The sequence below is a fragment of the Hemicordylus capensis genome, chromosome 4, assembly GCF_027244095.1.
Source record: "Hemicordylus capensis ecotype Gifberg chromosome 4, rHemCap1.1.pri, whole genome shotgun sequence".
NCBI lineage: Eukaryota > Metazoa > Chordata > Lepidosauria > Squamata > Cordylidae > Hemicordylus > Hemicordylus capensis.
This window is the reverse complement of record NC_069660.1, coordinates 131,199,337-131,219,579: the sequence shown is the minus strand read 5'-3', so window position 1 is coordinate 131,219,579 and position 20,243 is coordinate 131,199,337. Positions and strand designations below refer to the sequence as shown.

The 20,243-nt window shown below is 48.9% G+C and overlaps 1 protein-coding gene across 1 annotated transcript; it reads right to left on the bottom strand.

Moving 5' to 3' along the window:
• Nucleotides 1-14,905: 14,905 nt before the first annotated feature.
• LOC128325382 (uncharacterized) lies at nucleotides 14,906-20,243 on the bottom strand. Its single transcript, XM_053251110.1, has 2 exons — nucleotides 19,407-20,243; nucleotides 14,906-17,012 (listed from the first exon to the last, which is right to left on the bottom strand). Exons 1-2 carry the CDS (start codon nucleotides 19,822-19,824, stop codon nucleotides 16,045-16,047), a joined length of 1,386 nt encoding a protein of 461 aa, XP_053107085.1. The 5' UTR covers nucleotides 19,825-20,243; the 3' UTR covers nucleotides 14,906-16,044.

Sequence of the window (20,243 nt, the reverse complement as noted above, 5' to 3'; positions counted from 1 at the left end):
TCTCTCTCTACACACACAGACACACACGAAACTATCTAAAAACAAGCCTCAGTTAAAAGAAAAATTTAAAGTTACAAGTGACATTAAAAGCAAAAATCCATCAGATGTAGTCACAGCTCAAACGTCCAAATAGCTCTCTAAACAGAGGGGTCTTCAACAATTTCTTAGAGACCTTGAGAGAAGGAGCACAGCGGAGCTCTTCTGGGAGGGTGTTCCAAAATTGAGGGGCCACAGCTGAAAAGGTCCTGCCTGCCAGTTGGATCTCTGTTAGTGGCGGGGCCATGAGCAGGGCCTGAGATGCTGAGTGGAGGGCCCTGGCAGGTTCATATGGGCGGATGTGGTCTAACAGAGATCCCAGCCTCAAGCTATGTAGGATTTTAAAGGGCATGACCAGCACTTGAATTCAGCCTGGAAGCAAATGGATTCCCAGTGAAGCTGCCACAGAATGGGTTTAATTCTCGTGAATGGCTTGCAATATTCTCTTTCCACATGAAGTCCCGGCCTTGTACACAAGAACACAATCATCAGTGCTTCCATGTGGCTGCACATTGTGGGATGTGTGATAGTGGTGGATGGGAAATCTGTGTGGCATTAATGAGTGGCTCACTAAGGAACCTTTAGGCAAATGGATGGTCATTCTACTCGTCTCGTAGTCCTGTATCACTCTGGTAGCAAGAGTCCTCAATTTAGCAGCACAATTTAGCATGGAAGTAGTCCATTCTCTTGCAGTTCTGTGTCTTTTTGCAGATTAAGGCCACAACGTTCAAATAGCTGAGTTTGGCTGAAAGGCTGGAGCATTCTACAGCAACATTTGGTCAACCCATGTTAGCAAAGATACAGGGTTCTTTGAGAGAAATTGTGAACTGGGGTAATTGGGCCAAGATGGAGCAAATACTAGGACTCTTGGAAGAGGCCAGAGATTCCCAACAGCAAACTGCTGTGTATTTGGCAAACAGAACGTGCCGCTTCTTTGGTTTTGTACACTGATATAGCACAGGCTATTGAAAGAAGGTGCCTTATCATTCTGGGTTATCACTTAATAACAGGAAGCAACTTGAAGGAGATGCTGGAAGGTACATGTAACTTGCTTATTCCATCTAGCTTCTAAACACACACCATTTTGGGCTGGGAGAGCAGTCTAAGCTATAGCTGAAGGCTGGTCTCTCCCGGCCTTCCTCCTGGCCACTTATTGGTTGCTCTGCTCTTCCTAATTGCTCTAATATCAAGCACCTGGGCCAGCAATGCCTCATAAGGTGAGTGAGAATCACCTGGTGGGTCCCCCCCAGTTTTGGCTCTTATAAAGGAGAGCAATGCTGAATATGTTGGGGATGCCCCCCCACAACATTAGACCCAGAGCCACCAACCCAGAATTATATGGAACCCAGGCCTGTGTTTGATTCCATTTTATAAGAGTTCAATTAAATGCCTGAACTCGGGGTGAACTGACACCCAGACCTCATGAACTGTTCTGTGAAAGAAGAGGCAATCCTAGGTCTGAGCTAATCAATATGCTAAAATGTAATTCACTATCAGATAATGTCTGTGGAAGAGGCCAGGGGCTGATCTCTCCTTTCCTGTTGCAAGAAGTCTATGTTAATCTTTGTCAGTGATTGCTCTGTTATGCCCAAAGGGGTTTACTCAGTTGCTGTCTATAGAAATTCCACCCTAGGAGAACACCTGTAGATTTAGTCCTTTTACTAACACCTTCTGGGACCAGGCCCAAATCTGGGGACGAGAGAAGAGGCCCATTTGCAGCTCAGAGATGCAGATTTGCTTTGGTCCCCTCCCCAAGATAGCAGCTAATAGAAGATGGGATTAAGATCTCCCTGGACTGCCTGAATAATTAAAAAGACATTATCCAGAAGGTAACAGCAAGTTGTCACCTTTGGGGACCCAGGAAAGATGATGGGAGATCAAAGGAAGATTCAACTATAAAGAATGAGGCTTACTGGACAGAGAACGAGCAGTCTTGTGGCTACACGCAATCTTCTGCCTACAAGCAAGACTTGCTCATGAGTAATCCAAGAGTTGGCTGCCCAAGCCGCGGGGCTAGAGGCAGGAACTCTTTCCATGGGAGAAGGGACTGTTTGTGACTTCTGCTGCGAAGTGAGAAGTCAAGAGTCCCCAGCCATGATACTCCCAAGCAATCTTGTGCCTACAAGCAAGATCTGCTCATGAGCAATCCAAGGGTTTGCTGCTAAGCCGCGGGGCAACAAGCAGGAACTCTGTCCATGGACAGGAACTGTCTGTGACTTCCACTGCGCAGTGAGAAGTCAAGACTTCCCCAGCCATGGCACCTTCACTCTCTGCCTCGCTAATAGCAAACTGTCTGCTTGACCACCAGAAGCCAGACCACCGCTCCCAAGTTGCTGTGCCCAGCTACAGCCTCTCTCCTTTAGCTGAAAGCCCCACCATTCTCAAGCCTCTGATCCGGGTAATATGCTGCCTTCACAAGCCTTGGATCCCTCTTCCCTCCTTCCTGCTAATCACTGCTACCCCCTTCCTAAGCCCCCCTTCCTCCTCCTTCTTTCTCTGCTTCTCTCTAAATGTTTTATTTAGGATTTGTTAGATTATTAGATAGCTGTAATTACTGATTGCACACACATATGTTAGTTAGGCACATTACACTACACCTTGAATCAGAAACATGTTTTTAATGTGGATTATTTTATCCTGATGAGCAACTTTTTATAATAAAGCCCATTGAACTTTCTGAGTGTGTCTCTCTCTATCTCTGTTTGCACGCCGAGATCCTACATGGCCACCATCTCCAAGAACCAATTCAGTTTGTGTATGATGTGACTTTGCCTCTTTCCCTCTGAGCATGTACAGAGTGTGAAATCAGGTGTAGTTCACAACAAAGGCACAGCTGCTGGTGCAGCTTGGTAGTAAGTGGGCTGCCTGCAGGGAGCTGCCAAAGGGGACCAGCCTTTGGTGGAGGCCTTTGATAGTGGGACTGAGGGCTGGGGCAGGATTTGATGGTGGTGTATTGTTGCCTTATTATTGGTTGTGTTTGGTACAGGTATGTGTCTTGGGTTGTCCAGAGATGGGGAAATGGGGTGTGTGTGTGTGACTCTGGGATGGCCATTCCAGTGGTCATGGGGAATCAATGAAGATATGGTGTTGGCAGGTCAGTAAGCCATTGGAGGGGAAAGGAAATTAGAAACTTAATAACTGTTTCCCCTTCCAGCTGACCTATCAACTCTTTGACCTTGGGGAGCAGTGCCAATCTCCCACAGAGCCTCACTGTGCTACTCTGTAATGCCAGGTCGGCCCAAAACAAACCAGAGGCCATCTATGATTTGATTTTGGATGAAAGAGTTGACCTGCTATACATTACAGAGACCTGGCCAGGGAAGGCTAGTGGTCTGGTCTGATCCCAGCTTCTCCCTGTAGAGTCCTCTGTGGTGGAGCAGGTAAGAGGATGTGGGCAGGGAGGTCTTGTGGCTGTGGTCTATAAGGACACTGTCTCCCCTAACAGGATCTGGATAACCAATTGAAATTGAATCCAAATAAGTCAAGAGGTGCTGACTATGGTGGTCAAGACCCGAGAGATGGTTTAGATCTGACTGTTCTCAGCCAGGAATGCTTTTTATCAGCTTCTGCTGATATTTAAGCTATGTCAATTTCTGGAGATAAACTATCTTAAAATGATCTTAAAATGTTGGCACCTATGCTGGTAACCTCCAGGCTTGACTATTGTAATGCACTCTACACGGGGCTGCCTTTGTACATAGTTTGGAAACTACAACTGGTACAAAATGTGGCAGCCAGGCTGGTGTCTGGGACAACATGAAAGAACCATGTAAAACTGATTCTGAAAGAATTGCACTGGCTGCCAATATATTTCTGAAAAAAATTCAAAGTGCTGGTCATTACCTATAAAGCCTTGAATGGCTTTGATCCAGGGTATTTAAGAGATGACCTTCTTTCTCATGAACCCTGACACCTATTAAGACCATCTGGTTATCTGGTATTAAGAAGTCTGGTTATGGTTGCCACTGGCTCATCTAGGGGTGACTCAGAACTGGGCTTTCTCTGGAGCTGCCCCAGGACTTTGGAATGCACTCCCTGTCAAAATAAGAGCTTATCCATCTCTGATTTTTCTTTTTAAAGACCCTTAAGACACCTGTTTTCTCAGGCTTTTAATTAAAATTGATTTTAAACTGTTTGTTTTTATCCTGTGAAACTATTTTAATTGATTCTCTTTGGGAATCATTTTTGATTTTTTTTATTCTGTGAAAGTGTTTTAATTGTTTTTGTTTTTATATTGTAATTTGGATTGTGTACCCCACCTAGAGATGCATATTTTGGGAGCGTTATAAATATTATGAATAAACGAATAAATAAAATGAAGGCATTATCATTCTGGGACACAGCTTGGATGACACGGTGTAAATTCATCATGTCCTTGTCCTATTCAGGTAAGTGAAACTTATTATTATTATTATTATTTAACGTAGCTACTGGTGAAGTGGGAAGCTATTGAGATTAAGGAAATTATAATATGTCCTTGTGAGTGGGTGAGAAAGAATTTGGGAGCCTGAAAGAATTATCTTTACATACCTAGGTGTGTTCCTTCCTGTGGATGAGACAGCAGCATTGGGGAAAGTGGTAAATGTCGCATTTGTGTGATGGTCCAAATGGAAATTGCAACAGGGGACAGTCTTTAGCCTAGGGGAACAATAACATAATGTTGATGGGAAAATCTCTTTCTACTATGCAAAGAGCTAACAATGAATTACAATGTATGTTTTTAATCCTCCTTGATAATCTTTCTAATTGTCTTCCCCTCAGGAAACATGAGTCATTTCAATTTTCTTGAAGTGGCAGCCAAGCCTTTCTCAGAAGGAGGCAATGTGCAGACTACTTCCTTGAAAAGCAGATTGCTGGTTAATAGTCCAAGGTCAGCTGATGTATCATCAGCAGGGATTATTGGCTAGGAGAGGGTCTTCTGATAGCTGGGTATCTGTTTTTGAATGAAGCTTGGAGAAGGTGGCATCCTTCCAGCTGAAAGGTGGGATAGAGAGACAGCAGGACAATGCTGGGTTCTATCTAGCTGTCTTTTGTATTTTGTTGTTTGGATGTTTGTCCCAGTGGGGATCCAGTAGAGAGTATGTGGGGGTGGAGTCAGAAAGGAAAAAGGAGTGGAAGGAGAAGGAGAAAATGGAGTTGTTGAATAAACTCTTAGTTAAATCTACATGAGTGTGTGTGTGTGTGTGTGAGAGAGAGAGAGAGAGAGAGAGAGAGGCAGCTATAAAACAGACAAGCAGTTTACAGTTTGAACTGACAGAGAAGAAGAGAGAGAGCGCTGGGAGTTTAGCTGGAGTTAGTTGAAATCTAAACCCTGTTCCAACTGTTAAGAAAAAGGATGGTGTGCAGGAGACAGAGAACACCATCCAAAGTGTGTCTGGAAGTCCTGCCCCCAACACTGATGCACTGGGAAATCTCACCCTCCCTGTGCTCTTCACAGTTACGGTGTTAGTCTGAAAAGGCAAAGTCTGTAGCCATGATGGTGGGCGTTTCCGTGATCCGCAGTGCTCTTCTTGACTGTAAATAAAGCAGATATTCCAAAGACACTGACTAACATCCATACTAAATTACTCAAACTTCAATTCAGCCCTATGGAAATTAATGGAATTAGTTAGTAATGATTAACTTGTTCCATTAATTTCAATGGGACTACTCATATGAATAATTTAGTCTGGATGTCAGCCACCAAATCTCCAGTGCGCTCTCATCCAAAAGAAATGAAACCATGATGAAATGTTGCCCCTAGGACTTTCACTGCTTGGGAAAGTGGGAGCTTTTAACAATATAACTGAGCAGCTGTTTTGATCATATGATGCATCAGTTAGGGGTGTGCACAAACAATTTGGTCCCAGCATGGCTGCCGGAACCACTGCTCTCCCCCTCCCTGTACAGCCCCTAGCCAAGCGCGTGTGATCCTCCCTGCTTTAGGTGGCTTGGTTCCCGCCCCCGTGAATGCCTGCCCCCAACACTGATCGTGCATGCCTGCCTCCTAAACAGATTCCACTTTACAAGTATTAGCCACCAAACTGCCAAATCAGTTCAGTAAAATGGACTGGGCCAACCAGTCAGTTCAATCGAACCAGTTCAGCAGCACACGGTTCAGCTTGAATTCGAGCCAAACAATGAATTTTGGTTCATACACCCCCCCAGCACCAGTTGTTTTGGATGTTCCCTTGATCAGTCAAATATCTGACATCTGCACTCCATAATCCAGTGGAGATTATGTTTATATTAAATCCCAAGATCTCTTCTGATGTTTACATCAGCAGCATGGTCTCTTACGTTCCAGCATTGCCCTGGTGCTGATGTGGAAAGTAGCCATTTTGTCAGCATCTCCCACATGGATTCAGATTTTCAACTTTTTGCCATGGCAGTGCAGGAATGTCACATGCAGCAGTAGCTTCCATGCTGCTAAGACAGTATCAATTGGGACTCTGGGCCAGTTTGTACGTACTTCAAAACTGTAGGTGGGCTTACCCAAGGTTAACTGCTGAAGCTGAGAATTGCATCAGAGACAATGTAATAATAACAGTTTCATTACCTCTGCCTGCTAGCTAGAGTATTCTCTCCCTCTTCCTAGTTCTCCTCAGCTCTATTCAAGCACCTGGGGCACTACTTGCATTTCCAGATTGTGGGCATGGCATTAGCACATCAATATTGTAAGAACCACTGGCCACAATGTGAGTGGGAGCATGTGCCTAGGCTTGTGCATTTCAATTCGGCCACTAAATGCTTTGTCCGAAAATGGCATTTTTTGACACTTTGTACAGAAATCAAAATGAGAAAATGAAAAATTTTGTAATCAAATCAAAATGACCCTATTTCGGAACCGAATGTTCTGTTCTTTGGAAAAATTTTGGACCTCCGTTTCAGCATTGCATGAAATTGTCCTTTTGGACTCCACTCCAGCAACCAACTGAAGTGAGGCACTGAGTGTTTGTCAAAAGGATTAGCAGAAGATAAGATATGCAAAAAGTGGACACAGCTTCCCTGAGGCCAGACATTTCCTTGGGCATGAATGATTTAGTTAAGAATGTGTTGCATTGTAATGCAATGGTGTACTAAGAAATTCTGATTAACCTGAAGAGTAGGGATGTGCACAAAACCGGTTCGCCCGGTTCGGTTCGGATCCGAACCGGGTCCGAACCAGGAGGGGGTGGTTCGGTTTTGGTTTTGTCCGAACCACCCCCTGGTTTGGTTCAGATCCGAACTGGTTCAGATCTGAACCGAACTGGTTAGGATCTTGAAAAGTAGCTAGGATGGTAGCTGGCACCCAGGGGTACCTGTCACCCAAACCCCAAAGCAATCGGACACTCGTGTGATTTTTTATGAATTTTTGAAAATTATTTTTTTCTCCTAGGATATAATGGGATTATAACCAGACCATCATTCCTTATTGTGGAGCACCCATGGGTGCCAACAACCATGCAAACCCTGAAGCAATCGGACACCACTATGATTTTTTATGAATATTTGAAATATTTTTAATTATTTTTCTCATAGAGTATAATGGGACCTGAACCAGTCCATATCCCCTATTGTGGAGCACCTAGGGGCACAAAAGCGGGGTGGGTAGTAGACATATAGGGGTGCCTACCACCCAAAAAATCCCAAGGCAATTGGACACTCCTCTGATTATTGGTGAATTGTTAAAGTATTTTTGAATTCCTCATAGAGAATAATGAGGATTGCAGCAAATGTATAGCTTCACGTCGGGGGGAAAGGGGTGTCGTAGAGTGCAGTGTGGTGGCTTGGAGTTCCTAGGGTGGGCAAGGAAGCTACCTGAATTATTTGAAAGGAATTGGGCAAAGGGGTGATTTTTAAGTGATTTTTGAAGTTTATGCGTCTTTAAGGTATTTCTCCATAAAGAAGCATGGAGGTGTCAGCAAATGTATAGCTTCACGTCGGGGGGAAAGGGGTGTCATAGAGTGGATTGTGGTGGGTGGTAGTTCCTAGGGTGGGCAAGGAAGCTACCTGAATTATTTGAAAGGAATTGGGCAAAGGGGTGATTTTTGGTTAATTGTTGAAGTTTACGTGTCTTTAAGGTTTTTCCCCATTAGATATAATGAAGGGTGTATCGCTTCACATTGGGGGGAAAGGGGTGGCCTAGAGCAGTGTGGGGTTGGTGGTAGTGCCGGTTAGGGGCAGGGAAGCTACCTGAATTTTTTCAAAGGATTTGGGCAGAGGGCTGATTTTTGGTTAACTGTTGAAGTTTACGCGTCTTTAAGGTTTTTCCTCATAATAAGTTATAATGGAGCTTTCAGCAGCCCCATAAGTGCACTTGGGGGGTGCTGGGGTGGCCCAGAGCGAGTGGTGGTGTAGTGCACATAGGGTGCCTATCACCCCCATGGGTTTCTAACCCATGGGGTACAGGGTTCTCTTGTTTCTGAGGTATTGAGTGTGGATTCTATGATAGCATATTAGAGTGGATTCATGGTGTCTCATTGAAAATCTCATTTGCTGTCATAGAATCCACACTCTATGTACTGCATTTTTTGTTCCTGAGAACTTCTTTTACATCTCTTTTACATTTCTGCAACAGATGCCTGTGGCACCAGCAGCACAACAGAGTAGATGCAAGGAAATTGCATTCCATTTGCCCACTCAAAGCCTGTAGGCTGCTGGGCAGAGAATACTAATTTTAAAAAAGAAAAGGGGGGGGACTTTGGAATGGGGGGGAAAACAATTAAAAAACAAAACAAAACAAAGTCATGAGGCTACACTAACCACCTACTAGTACTTGCTAACGGGGATCCCTCCCCCAGAACCCCTGTTTAAACTTCTTCTAAACTGAACACACAACTTTGTAAATTCAATTAACCCAAAAATCCAGAGTGTGTGTGTGTGTGTGTGTGTAAATGGGGGTACACTCACTCAGTCTAGGGCTGGATTATTTTTTAAAAAAATTATGTTTTTAAATCTTCCTGCTGCTGAATTATATCGCTGCTGCTGCCTGCCCGTGCTTGCAGCCACAGTGGTGCAGCCCCTGAGCACATGGCCAGCCAGCCAGCAGCCCCCCCCTGACCTTTTTTACTGTTTGTTTATTGTTACATTTATATACCGCCTTTCATTAAAAACAATCCCAAGATGGTTTTCCAAGGCTGTGTTTGAGGCTTCCTTCTGCCCCATCCTGCGAAGAGTCTGCCTCTGCCCTCTTCTGCATTTTCATCTTTAAAAAAAAAAAAAAAGGCTTGGGAGAGAAGGAATTATTTACTTCTATTTCTTAAACACATTTTTTCCTTCCTATCCTGCCAGCCTGCTGCCTGCCCGAGCAGCCTCTACCTGTGGCATTCTTTCCTGCATTCTTTTTTTTCCCCCAAACCTTTGAAAAAAGCTTTTTTCAAATCTTTTTAGCTTGCAAAAGTAGCATTGATGTCAAGATGAAGATGATGAATGCCAAATGTTTTTTTTTTAAAAAAACTGGATGCTGCAGCTGTTGCTGATGCTGATGATGTGGTGGTGATGGCAATGAGTTGCAATAATGTTTGCTGTTTGAGACTTTGCTTTGTTTTTTTTCCAACCAAGAAGTAAGGACTCTGTGACTAACTGGAGCGGCAGCACAGATGTACCCACCTCCCCCAACCTGCCCCCACCTGCAGCTATGGCCACTGAAGAGCTTGATGCTACTGGTGCCCCTCACAAATGTCTGTCATGCAGACTTAGAGAGCAGCACATAGCATTCTGAGGCCACAGCACAAATTTTTACCCTAAACCCTCTCTAGCCCTTGCATAGAGTACGTAGTCACACACGCACAGGTATAAGATGCTCCCGCCACCCCGTTTAGCAGACAGTAATATATAATGAAGATTGGATCATATATTTATTTTATTTTATACATTTCTATACTGCCTCAAACCAAAGTCTCAAATATACTGAGTTGTAGCATTGAAAGATTGCTTGAATCCACAAATGGGTTGTGCTGCTGTGCTGGTGCCACAGGCTCCGACCCGCTGCAAAATTATCAAATAACTGCACCAAAAAAATGAGTGCCGCTGTTGTTAGGAAACATAGGAAACTGCCATATACTGAGTCAGACCATTGGTCTATCTAGCTCAGTATTGTCTTCACAGACTGGCAGCGGCTTGCAGGCAGGAATCTCTCTCAGCCCTATCTTGGAGAAGCCAGAGAGGGAACTTAAAACCTTCTGCTCTTCCCAGAGTAGCTCCATCCCCTGCGGGGAATATCTTGCAGTGCTCACACATCAAGTCTCCCATTCAGATGCAACCAGGGCAGACCCTGCTTAGCTATGGGGTCAAGTCATGCTTGCTACCACAAGACCAGCTCTCCTCTCATCATTCATCATTCTTTACTCTTTCAACTTGTTTATGTGGGAGTATGCTGTTTTGCATCCTTGCCTTTACCTGCGTTACATGTTACGGAAGTCTCTGTTCCTGTCTGTGAATGAGATGAGAAATGCTTGGGTGGGATAGGGAGGGCAGGGCGTACTTGTTGCTGTGCTGTTGGCTAGTCTGCTGCATATGATGCTTGCTTTGGAAACCTGGCTCTTTGCAAAGCTCTGCTGCTGCTGTTGTCGTCTATATGTGTGCCTCCTGGTGACGTTTTTCTTCTTAGGGGCAGAAAGGGAGCTGCAGGGCAAAACAGTGGGTTGGGTGGCAGTGCCCCAAGGGATGCCTGCCACAACCCAGATTCCAAAGGAATGGGTCAAAGGGCTGATTTCTTAGGAATCGCTGAAGTTTATATGTCTTTAAGGTTTCCCCCCATAGGGAATAATGGAGGTTTCAGCAGAACCACCGGGGGGCACTGGAGTGGCTGGGAGTGAGTGGGTGCCAACCACCCCCATGGGTTGCTAACCCATGGGGTACTGGTTCTGTTGTTTCTGAGGTGTTCTGAGTGTAGATTCTCTGGTAGCGTACGAGATTTTCAATGACAAACCATGAACCCACTCTCATATGCTACCCGAGAATCTACACCTCAGAAACAACAGAACCCAGTACCCCATGGGCTAGCAACCCTATGTGCTCTACATCACATAGGGTGGTTGGCACCCTATGTGCTCTACATCAGGGATTCTCAATGTTGGGTCCCCAGATATTATTGGGCTTCAAATACCATAATCCCCAACCAAAGGCCATTGGGGCTGCAGATTATGGGAGTTGAAGTCCAATAACATCTGGGGACCCAATGTTGAGAATCCCTGCTCTACACCACCACTCGCTCCCGGCCACCCCAGTGCCCCCCCCAAGTGCAGTTATGGGGCTAATGAAACCTCCATCATTCCCTATGGGGGGAAACGTTAAAGATGCATAAACTTAATTAAATCTTTAAAAATTAGCCCTCTGCCCAATTCCTTTGAAATAATTCTGGCAGGTTCCTTGCCCCCACTGGGCACTACCACCCACCAAACTCCACTCTGGGCCACCCCTCTCCCCTCCGATGTGAAGCTATACTTTTGCTGAAACCTGCTTTATTCCCTATAGGAAAAATCTTAAAGATGCACAAACTTCAAAAATTCACCAAAAATAAGCCCTTTGCCCAATTCCTCTGAGATTTGGGTGGAAGCTTCCACCCATTGGGCACTACTATCACCATCCACTCATTTTGCCCTAGGGCCATTTTTTTAAAAATCCAAAACATTTCAGATTCACATTTCTCAATTTTGGATCGGGGGGGAAATTGGGGTGTTTTGATTGGTTGATTTTGAACAAAGAACAAAATGGGCGGAGTTTTGGATTCTGTCTGAATCAAAATTGAAAAACACAAAATGCACACTCCTATGAGCATCCTGCTTTGATTCACTCGTATCTTCTTGTCATCTTGCGCGGGAGCAGGACTGGTGCCATACTCAGGTGCGGTGTACAGGGCCTGCTCGCCCATTAAAGCTGGCTAAGCACCTTCTTAGAGCACATAGCCGGCAAGGGCAGAATCAGCCTGGTTCACGTGAGACCCAGAGCCACTGTCCTCTATCCTCTCCCCTCAGCCCCTGGCAGGCAGGTGATGGGGAACATTTGCCCACTTGCTCACCCACCTGCCCTCCTCACCACCTCCACCTGCTGCTTTCATGGCAAGTGGAAGGGCTGGTGAGGAGGGCAGGCAAGCGAGCGGGCGAGTGACTGCTCCCTATCACCCACCCACCTTCTCTGCCAGCACTGTAAAAGTGGCAGGTGGTGGCAGCAGCGAGGGAAAGTGTTCACTCCTTGTCACCTGCCTACCCAGTCTCCTGCCCACTGTGACATAGACTTCACTGGCAAGTAACACAGGCTTCACTGGAACGCCACTGATGATGGGTGGGTGGCAGGACTGAGATGCAAGTTTCAGCTCTGCAGCCAGGGGGTGCAAACATGTGACAGCCTCAATTGCTCTGATTCAGCCATGGGGAGCCTTTGCCCTTTGCCCTTTTGCATTGTGTGTCCAGCGTGGTGTTTCTATACTGGTTTATTTCAAGGGGAGGTTCTTAGCTTTTAGGTGCCCCTTGGCAAGAGAGGTAGTACTGCTTTGCATGGTGGCCGATTTCCTACAACACATTCAGTGATTCCATTCAACACATGCCAGTGTGTCAGAGTACGCTGGGGCTCATACACCAAATACTATGTGGAGGTGTACTTGGAAAGCTAAACAGAAGTGCCTGTTTAATTCTCTACTATACATTGTAGCATCACTATTACATAAGTTTTAAAAATAAATTGAGAATTTGACTTTGAGAATTTGATACTCTGAAAATAATTAAAGGATATGCAGAGTAAACTGTGTCACTGCTTGGAATATATTCTAGTATTTCAGAAAGACAGTTAAAATTAGAGAAAGAGAGCAAGTAACTCCCAGTGGGCCTTAATACTAAAGATTTCACACTGATTCTCAAACTCACCATTAATAGCCATATTATTAAGACATCACATTTAACTCACTTATCATAAGAAGCAAACTAAGAGCAAATGAATACAATCCTAGCTCATAAGCTTCAGCTCAGTATTCACAAGCCCAGATTCTCTGTACATAGTGCCAAACTGAATATGTGTACAGTGACATCTTATATTTCTTTTTAAAAAATTACCTGTAGCCCCTCCTGGGGGCTTCCTAAAGGCCATTGGGGTTTTTTGCAAAGGTTCCTTCTCCCCCCGCTGGCCTCTAGGGCCTCGCAGGGACCATTTGAGCATGTGCAGTGGCCATTAAAAAAAAATTTAAGGCCATTGAAAACAAAATGGCTACTGCACATGCTCAAATGGCCTCCACGAGGCCTGGAATGGCCTAGGGCCTCACAGAGGCCATTTGAGCATGCACGGTGGCCATTTTGTTTTCGGTGGCCATTTATTTTATTTTTTTATTTTAAAAAATGGTGCCCCCCTTCAAGTGGCACCCGGGGCAAGTGCACTGCCTGCCCCATGCTAAATACGCCCCTGCAATGTATAGACAAATCAGAGGTAATCCTACAAGGTTGCTTTTGGAGAAGGCTCCAGGGAAGCAAGAGGAGATGTGGCTCTTAAGACTCCCCCTGCCCCATGCCCTTTTCTGGTACTGTGCCTTTAAATAATAAAGTCTCTGAACCCAGCATGCCTGTTGCCAGGCATTGAAAGGAGGGGTGAAGCTGTAGTTTGCTAGGTAGCAGAAAGCGGAGCGTTCCCTCTAAGAAATGGCCAGCAAGAGAAGCAGGCTGCTGAGAGCTGGTGCATTTTGGAGCTGCTGAGCCTCACCCTCTGTGGTTGTAGGAGGAGCTTCAGCATGAACCCCAGCTTATAGCCTGCACTGAATTCAAACGGCACAATGCAAAGCTGGCAGAACTCCAGTTTGAGCAGCCCAACCAAATTCAAACTGAGGGTTCAAACAGAGGTTTGAAGGCACTAACATAGCCATGGCTGGAAAGAAATAATGCATTTGAATGGTCAGAAATGCTGATCTCAGGTATGTTTAACTCCAGTTTGGTGTTCTGTCTGAAAGAGCCCTCTGTGTATCACTAGGTAGATCATCATGGAGGATTTGAAAGTGTGCTCACCTGCCCAGTCTTGGGACTGGCTTTATACCTGCCTTCAGATGTAAGGCAAAATGTACTGGGAGATAGGGCCTTTTCAGTACTGGTGCCCCATCTGCCTCTCCAGAGACACTTGTGTTGTAGCAACTTTATTGTAATTTAGGTAACGGGTTACTATGGTTTTATTCTTTCAAGCATTTGGTGGATGGTCTGTTTTTGCTGCTTCTATTGTTAGTCTTTTTTTAAAATGTAAATGTCTTAAATTTTATTTGTTTTAAATGGTTGTAAACTGCCTTGAAAGCTTTAAGGCAGAAAAATTTGCAGAATGCAAATGTTTTCAATAAAGAACTGCATCATGTGATGCTGAAGCTGGCAAGGGTACACGTAGAAGTATTGCGATACTGTATAAGGCAACTCGTGTCATCTTATAGCTCCTCGGCCTATTTCTGGTTTGGGACCTGCAGAACTCTCCCTGCTTACCAGTTCTTCAAACCAAAGGGGTAAGTTGTGCGAACTGACCCCTGCAACTTCACACCCCAGCAAAGAAACAGCAGAGACTGTGCAGTATGCATAACCCACAGTTGTTTTACTATAACAGTAAATCCTTAACTTTTATAAACTTTTTAAATGCTTTCATAAAAATCAACATGCTGGCTTTCTATTCTTATCAGAAGAGACAGCATAAAACATACACCACCGATTACATCATATCTTTGACAAGAAGGAAACACACTGTTTGCTTTGGTCAAGGGAAGTTTTTCTTCCAGTTAGGAATCAGTTTCATATTCTCCTGTCTAGATCAGATGGGTTTCTATTCTATTGCACAAAGCTGGGTTTTTGGGTTTTTTTTAAAGTATGATTCCTAAAGATTTTTCCACTCATAGATAATGCCTAACAGGAATATCTCTCATACTATTGCACCCAGACCCAAGGAGACACGGACACAGAAGTATTATGGAGGAACTGGTCACTTTATTAGGGGTACAAGGTTTTAAGACAGTGCCTGCACAGGCACGGCAGCTGGGGTTGGCATTCAGAGCAGCAACAGTGCGGGCTCGGATGGGGGGGGCACCACGTGGCCACCCCCGCCCTAGAATCTCATGGCACAGACACCTCGGCTCCAGGCGGCCCACCTTCCAGAAGGGGGCGCCCTTCATTGCCGACCTAAGGTCAGGACCCTGCAATTTACATCACCTGTCCGACGCTGTAAAGCCATACGGAAGGGTGTCGGTTGCAGGGAGGTGGGAGCAAGGCAGCATCCCTGATCTGTAAAGCCTCAAGGGATCTGCCCCTCCACCTTACAGCTAAAGCTTACCTAAGGTGCCGCACCGCATCAGCCGCTCACCTCCGCACTGTGCCCGCCACAGCGGGCGTCAGCCTAGCTTGACGCCCCGCCACCCCACAGGCCTAACAGCACTGTTGCCAACCCCAGCCGCAGATCGTCTAAGAAATACCTCATACCAAGGGGGGACAAGTGCACCCCATCACCCCTGAATAACTGGGGGAGCGAGAACGCGATGTCGTTGTGTGGGATGCACCCGCCCCCCTTTGAGGCGATGAAGCGCGCCATGGCCGCGTTCACCCCGCGCCTAGCCCTATCTACCTTGTTCTGCTTCACCGCCCCCCTCCAGACTCGCCGCTGAGTGATGTCAGACCAGATGACCACCAGCCCCGGGCACCAGGAGAGGGCGACCACCAGGTCCTGGGCAATCTGTCTTGAGAGCGAAATGCCAGACTGGTCCACCAGGTCGTTGCCTCCAAAATGCAGCAGCAGGACATCCGGGACAGGATTCCCTTCCAGGAACTCGTGCAGCATCGGCAGGAACTGGGCCCTCCGCATGCCCCGCCGGCCAAGCCACTCCACAGTGGCCCAACGCCCCAAACCAAGCTGGGTTCCAGGGTCGGCGCTCTGCGCCCACTTGCGTGCCCAGAAAATGAAGGAATGGCCCAGTATGAGGACTCTTGCGCGCTGCCCGGCCGCCCTCGGCCCAGCCGCCTGAGGCTCTGCGCAAGAGGAGAAAGCGTTAGGAGTGGCACAAATAAATGGTTCGTGGGTGGGGGTGGGGTGGGGCAGAATTTATGCGCCCATCTACCGCACGTATCGGCGGTAAGCCGCTGACCGCCACCTGCCCAGCCGCCGGATTTCCGGGCCCGAATAACCCATCCGAGCAGCCATGGAAGCCGCCCCAATCCGAAAGGAGTGGGGGGCCAGATCCTGGGTAGGCACCCCCGCCGCCACAAAGGCTCTCCTCATCACCGCCCAAAACTGGAATTGGGTCACGTGGCGCCCATTAGCGTGGATAAAGAGGCACCCCATAGCTGAACCCCTGGCCTCCGTGTAGTCCTCCAGTGCACGGACTGGGCACAAGCCCGGGTCGCCAGCGGCATGCAGCGCAACACTCTGCCCCTTGCCTCTCTGATCTGTTTTTGAAAACCTAAGGTGCAGTACCACCCGGGAAGCACCCACGGTGAGGTCACTGAATTGAAGTACCCTACTCGTGGGGCCGCGCCTGCTCCTGGGGAACATCTCTCCAACCCTAAAGGCCCCGAAGAAAGCAACCAAGGCTGCCGCCCTGAACAGGACCTCCTCATAAGGAGACGCACAAACCCCGGCAAGTTGCCGCAGTGCCAGCTGCAGCGCCTCTGGGGTGACCGGCCTACGTCGGTCAGGTTGCACGGGCGTCTCCCTCGCCCAGCCCTCCAGCATGCGCCGGACCCTGAAGTCCCCAGAATGGTCGGGGAGGCCCCTTGCTTTCCCAAAGAAAGCCAGCGCAGCCAAATGGCCGGCCATGGTGCTCACCGCCAGCCCCTGGGCACGGAGGTGCACCAGGTACTGCATCAGCTGTTCCGGCGGCACAGGCCACACATGGACCAATCCTACCTGAGCTCTAAACTGCAGAAAGGCCCTGACCCTTTTGTCGTAGGCAACCCGTGTCCTGGGCGCTATGGAGGCTTGGATGGCCCTAAACGCCTCTACATCCCAAGGTTCCACAACCATTCGGGCACCTGCTCGGGCTCCTTGGCGGCTCCAGGTGCCAGCTTCCGGAAGCGCTGCATCTGGAAGCGAGACAGGGCATCTGCCACCTCGTTCTGCACCCCTGGAACATGCTGGGCGGTGAAGAGCATGTTATGGTGAAGGCATGTTAGTACCAGGGCCCGCACCAGCCCCATCACCCTCTGAGATTTGGAAGTCTGGCTATTAATAATCTGAACCACGGCCAAATTATCGCACCAGAAACGCACGACCGAGTCCTTGAAGGACTCGGCCCAAATGTGCACCGCCACCACAATGGGGAAGAGTTCGAGGAAGGTGAGATCCCTTGTGATTCCCCGTTCCGACCAGCTGCCCGGCCATCGTTCCGCGCACCAGCGCCCTCTCAGGTACAGGCCGAACCCAAGGCCGCCCGCGGCATCTGACTGAACCTGGAAGTCGGCCTCGAGCAGCTGGGAAGAACGCCAGAATGACACCCCATTAAAGGACTCCAGGAACCTGAGCCAGAGCCCCATATCCTCCCTCATGGCGGTAGACACCCTAATGAGGAAATGGGGTCGATTACACCCCACCATGGCGTCACACAGGCGCCTTAGAAAGGGGCGGCCTGGAGCCACCACCCTGCAAGCGAAGTTCAGGTGGCCAACCAGCGATTGCAATTTGCGTAGCGTTACCTTCCTAGCCTCTCTGCATTCCCTGAGCAATTCCCTCATGATGCCGAGCTTGTCCCCGGGGAGGCGTGAGAGCTGTCCCACCGTGTCCAGCTCTATCCCCAGAAATGTAAGCTTCGTGGTCGGGCCCTCTGTCTTGTCCTTAGCCAGTGGCACCCCCAGATCCCCGCAGAGTGCCCTGAATGAGCGCAGTAAGTGTAGGCATTGGCCAGAGCCCTCCCTTCCTCCGAAAATAAAGTCATCTAAAAAGTGAGCGGAGGAGCGTAGCCCCGCCCTCCGGCGCAGTGCCCATTCCAGCATAGAGCTGAAAGCCTCAAAGGCCGCACAGGAGACCGAGCATCCCATGGGGAGGGCTCTGTCGATGTAAAATCCTCCTTTAAATGCGAAGCCCAAAAGGTCAAAGTCATCAGGGTGCACGGGCAGGAGGCGGAAGGCGGATTCAATGTCGCACTTCGCCATCAGTGCCCGAGGCCCGCAGCCCCTGATCATGGCCACAGCCTCATCAAACGATGTATACCGTACTGAGCAAAGGTCCGCCGGTATCCCATCGTTAACTGAGTCGCCCCTTGGGTAGGACAGGTGGTGGATAAGCCTATACTCTCCCGGCACCTTCTTAGGGACCACGCCCAAAGGGGATACCCGCAATGTTGGCAGTGGCAGCCTGTCAAAGGGGCCCAGCACCCTCCCCAGAGACACCTCCTTGGCTATCTTTTTCGCTACTATGTGTTCCATCCCCCTAACCGATTTTAGGTTGCATGCAAAACTATGGACCCGCCTGGATTGGCACGGAATCCTAAACCCCTTCACAAAACCGTCCTCAATATAGCGTGCGCGCTCCCTGTTGGGGTAGTCACGCAGCAGCCTCCGGAGCACCGGGATTTTAATTGGGCTGGGGCCCTTTTCCAGCCGTGGCTGCTGGGCCCTTTGCCCCTCCCGGGCCTTGGTATCCCCCTTTTCCCCTAAGGGCTTTGGCCCGCTGGCAGTAGATACTGGCGTGCCGCCCACCGCAGAAGCCACAGTCATGCCGGTACTTGCACGGGGAGCGGGCACACTTCCCGTTCTTGTTAAATTCCCAGCACACCAGGGGACCTTGAACCCCCTGTGCGCCTGAGGCCGAAGCCGCTGACGCTGCCGGTGTTTTGGAAATGAGGTGCCCGCTGTCGGCGCGCTCGCCAACCAAGGGCCTCGCGGGTGTCATAATCTGAAGCCATAACTCGGGGTGCTGCCTTTCCCAGGATATACCCGCATTGCTGGAGGCGCGCTCACGGAACGCTTGGTCGTAGCGCTCCCAGGCATTACCAGCAAAGTCCATGAAGGCTCTGTGTATAATATCAAAATACTTAACGAGAGCAGGGCCCCGCTCTGGATATTTCTGCATCAGAACACCCATGTAGATTGTGTACCCCGAAACCCAATTTGCCCAATTATGCTCAATGGGCTTCCGTTTTGTCCTCTCCTTGTCCTTCCCCTGGGACCCCTCCTTCTCCAGTGGCTCCGGCTCCTTGAAGAGCAATTGGAACACGTCAATGCACTCTCCTTTCCAAATCCGTTCCTTAACTGCTGGAAGGAGGTGGTCCCCCAAGGGTACGGGCCCATCCCCAGTATGCCAAGCAGAGCTGAACTGCGCCGTTGGCCCCTGGGTGGGCAAAGCAGCGCTCCCCCCTTGCCAGACCTGATTACAGGTGGCGTGTGGAGATGCCCAGTTAACTGGCCCTGGGAACCACCCGTATGGTCCGTAGGGGGTGCTAAAGGGCAGTCCCCACGGCCAGGCCCCCTGTGGGGACTCACCATTGTCGTCCCTGCCGTCTCCCGGTCCTGAGTCCGCCGGTTGTGTCGTGATCCCCGCTGGTTCCTCGTGGGCAGTTCCCGCCGCCGCCTCCAAAGCTGCTAGACGGTCAGCAAAGCCCTGCATTAGTTTTGCCTTCTTTTCCGCCCTGTTTGACTTTTTTGCATGTGGGGGCACCCCCGAAGGCCCCCCGCCTGCCTCGTCGCCCTCTAGAGTGGTGCGCTGCCTCTCAAGGGCCTGCAGCCGTGCTATAAACGCCCTGATGGCGCCCAGTTCCAAATCGCCCTCATCGTCGGAGGAGGATTCGGCGGGTGCGTTTGGCCTCTTAGGTGGCCGCGTTGGCTTGCCACCCTTCTTGGCTGGAGCCTTCCCACCCTTTTTAACTGGGGCTTTCTTAACTGGGGCTTTCTTAGGGCCCATGTCCCAAAGGATGAAGCTTATGGGCCTGTACCCTGCCCTCAAGTGCGTAAACGAGTGACCTGGCCGGCGCAAGGCCTGACTGAGGCCTACGCTGGCAAGGAAGGCCTATGAGTCACAGCGCCTGCCCCACCTAGCCGTGGTAAGGCCCAGCCCCACTGAAAGGCCCCCAAATGGAGCTTAGGCCCGGCAGGGGAGGCCCACGAGCCCACCAGGGAGGCCTAGTCAATGCAGGCCCCCAAAATGGGTGTGTGTGGGGGGTTAGGCCCTACAGGCCCGACAATAAAGGCAAAGGCCGCCCTTAGCAGAAGGCCTAAACGGGCCCTGGGTTGAAGGGGTTCCACACAGTTCAAGCCAACACCCCCAACGTCCAATCAACCCTCCCCCCAGATGACCGGGTTAGTCAATTGCCCCCCCGCTGA

What these genes read in the sequence shown, in the direction of transcription:
- LOC128325382 (XM_053251110.1), bottom strand. Translation starts at nt 19,824, where the DNA reads ATGGGCCCTAAGAAAGCCCCAGTTAAGAAAGCCCCAGTTAAAAAGGGT. An exon ending in AGACGGCAGGGACGACAATG is followed by an intron (nt 17,013 to 19,406) that starts GTGAGTCCCCAC and finishes TCTCGCTTCCAG; the next exon opens with ATGCAGCGCTTCCGGAAGCT.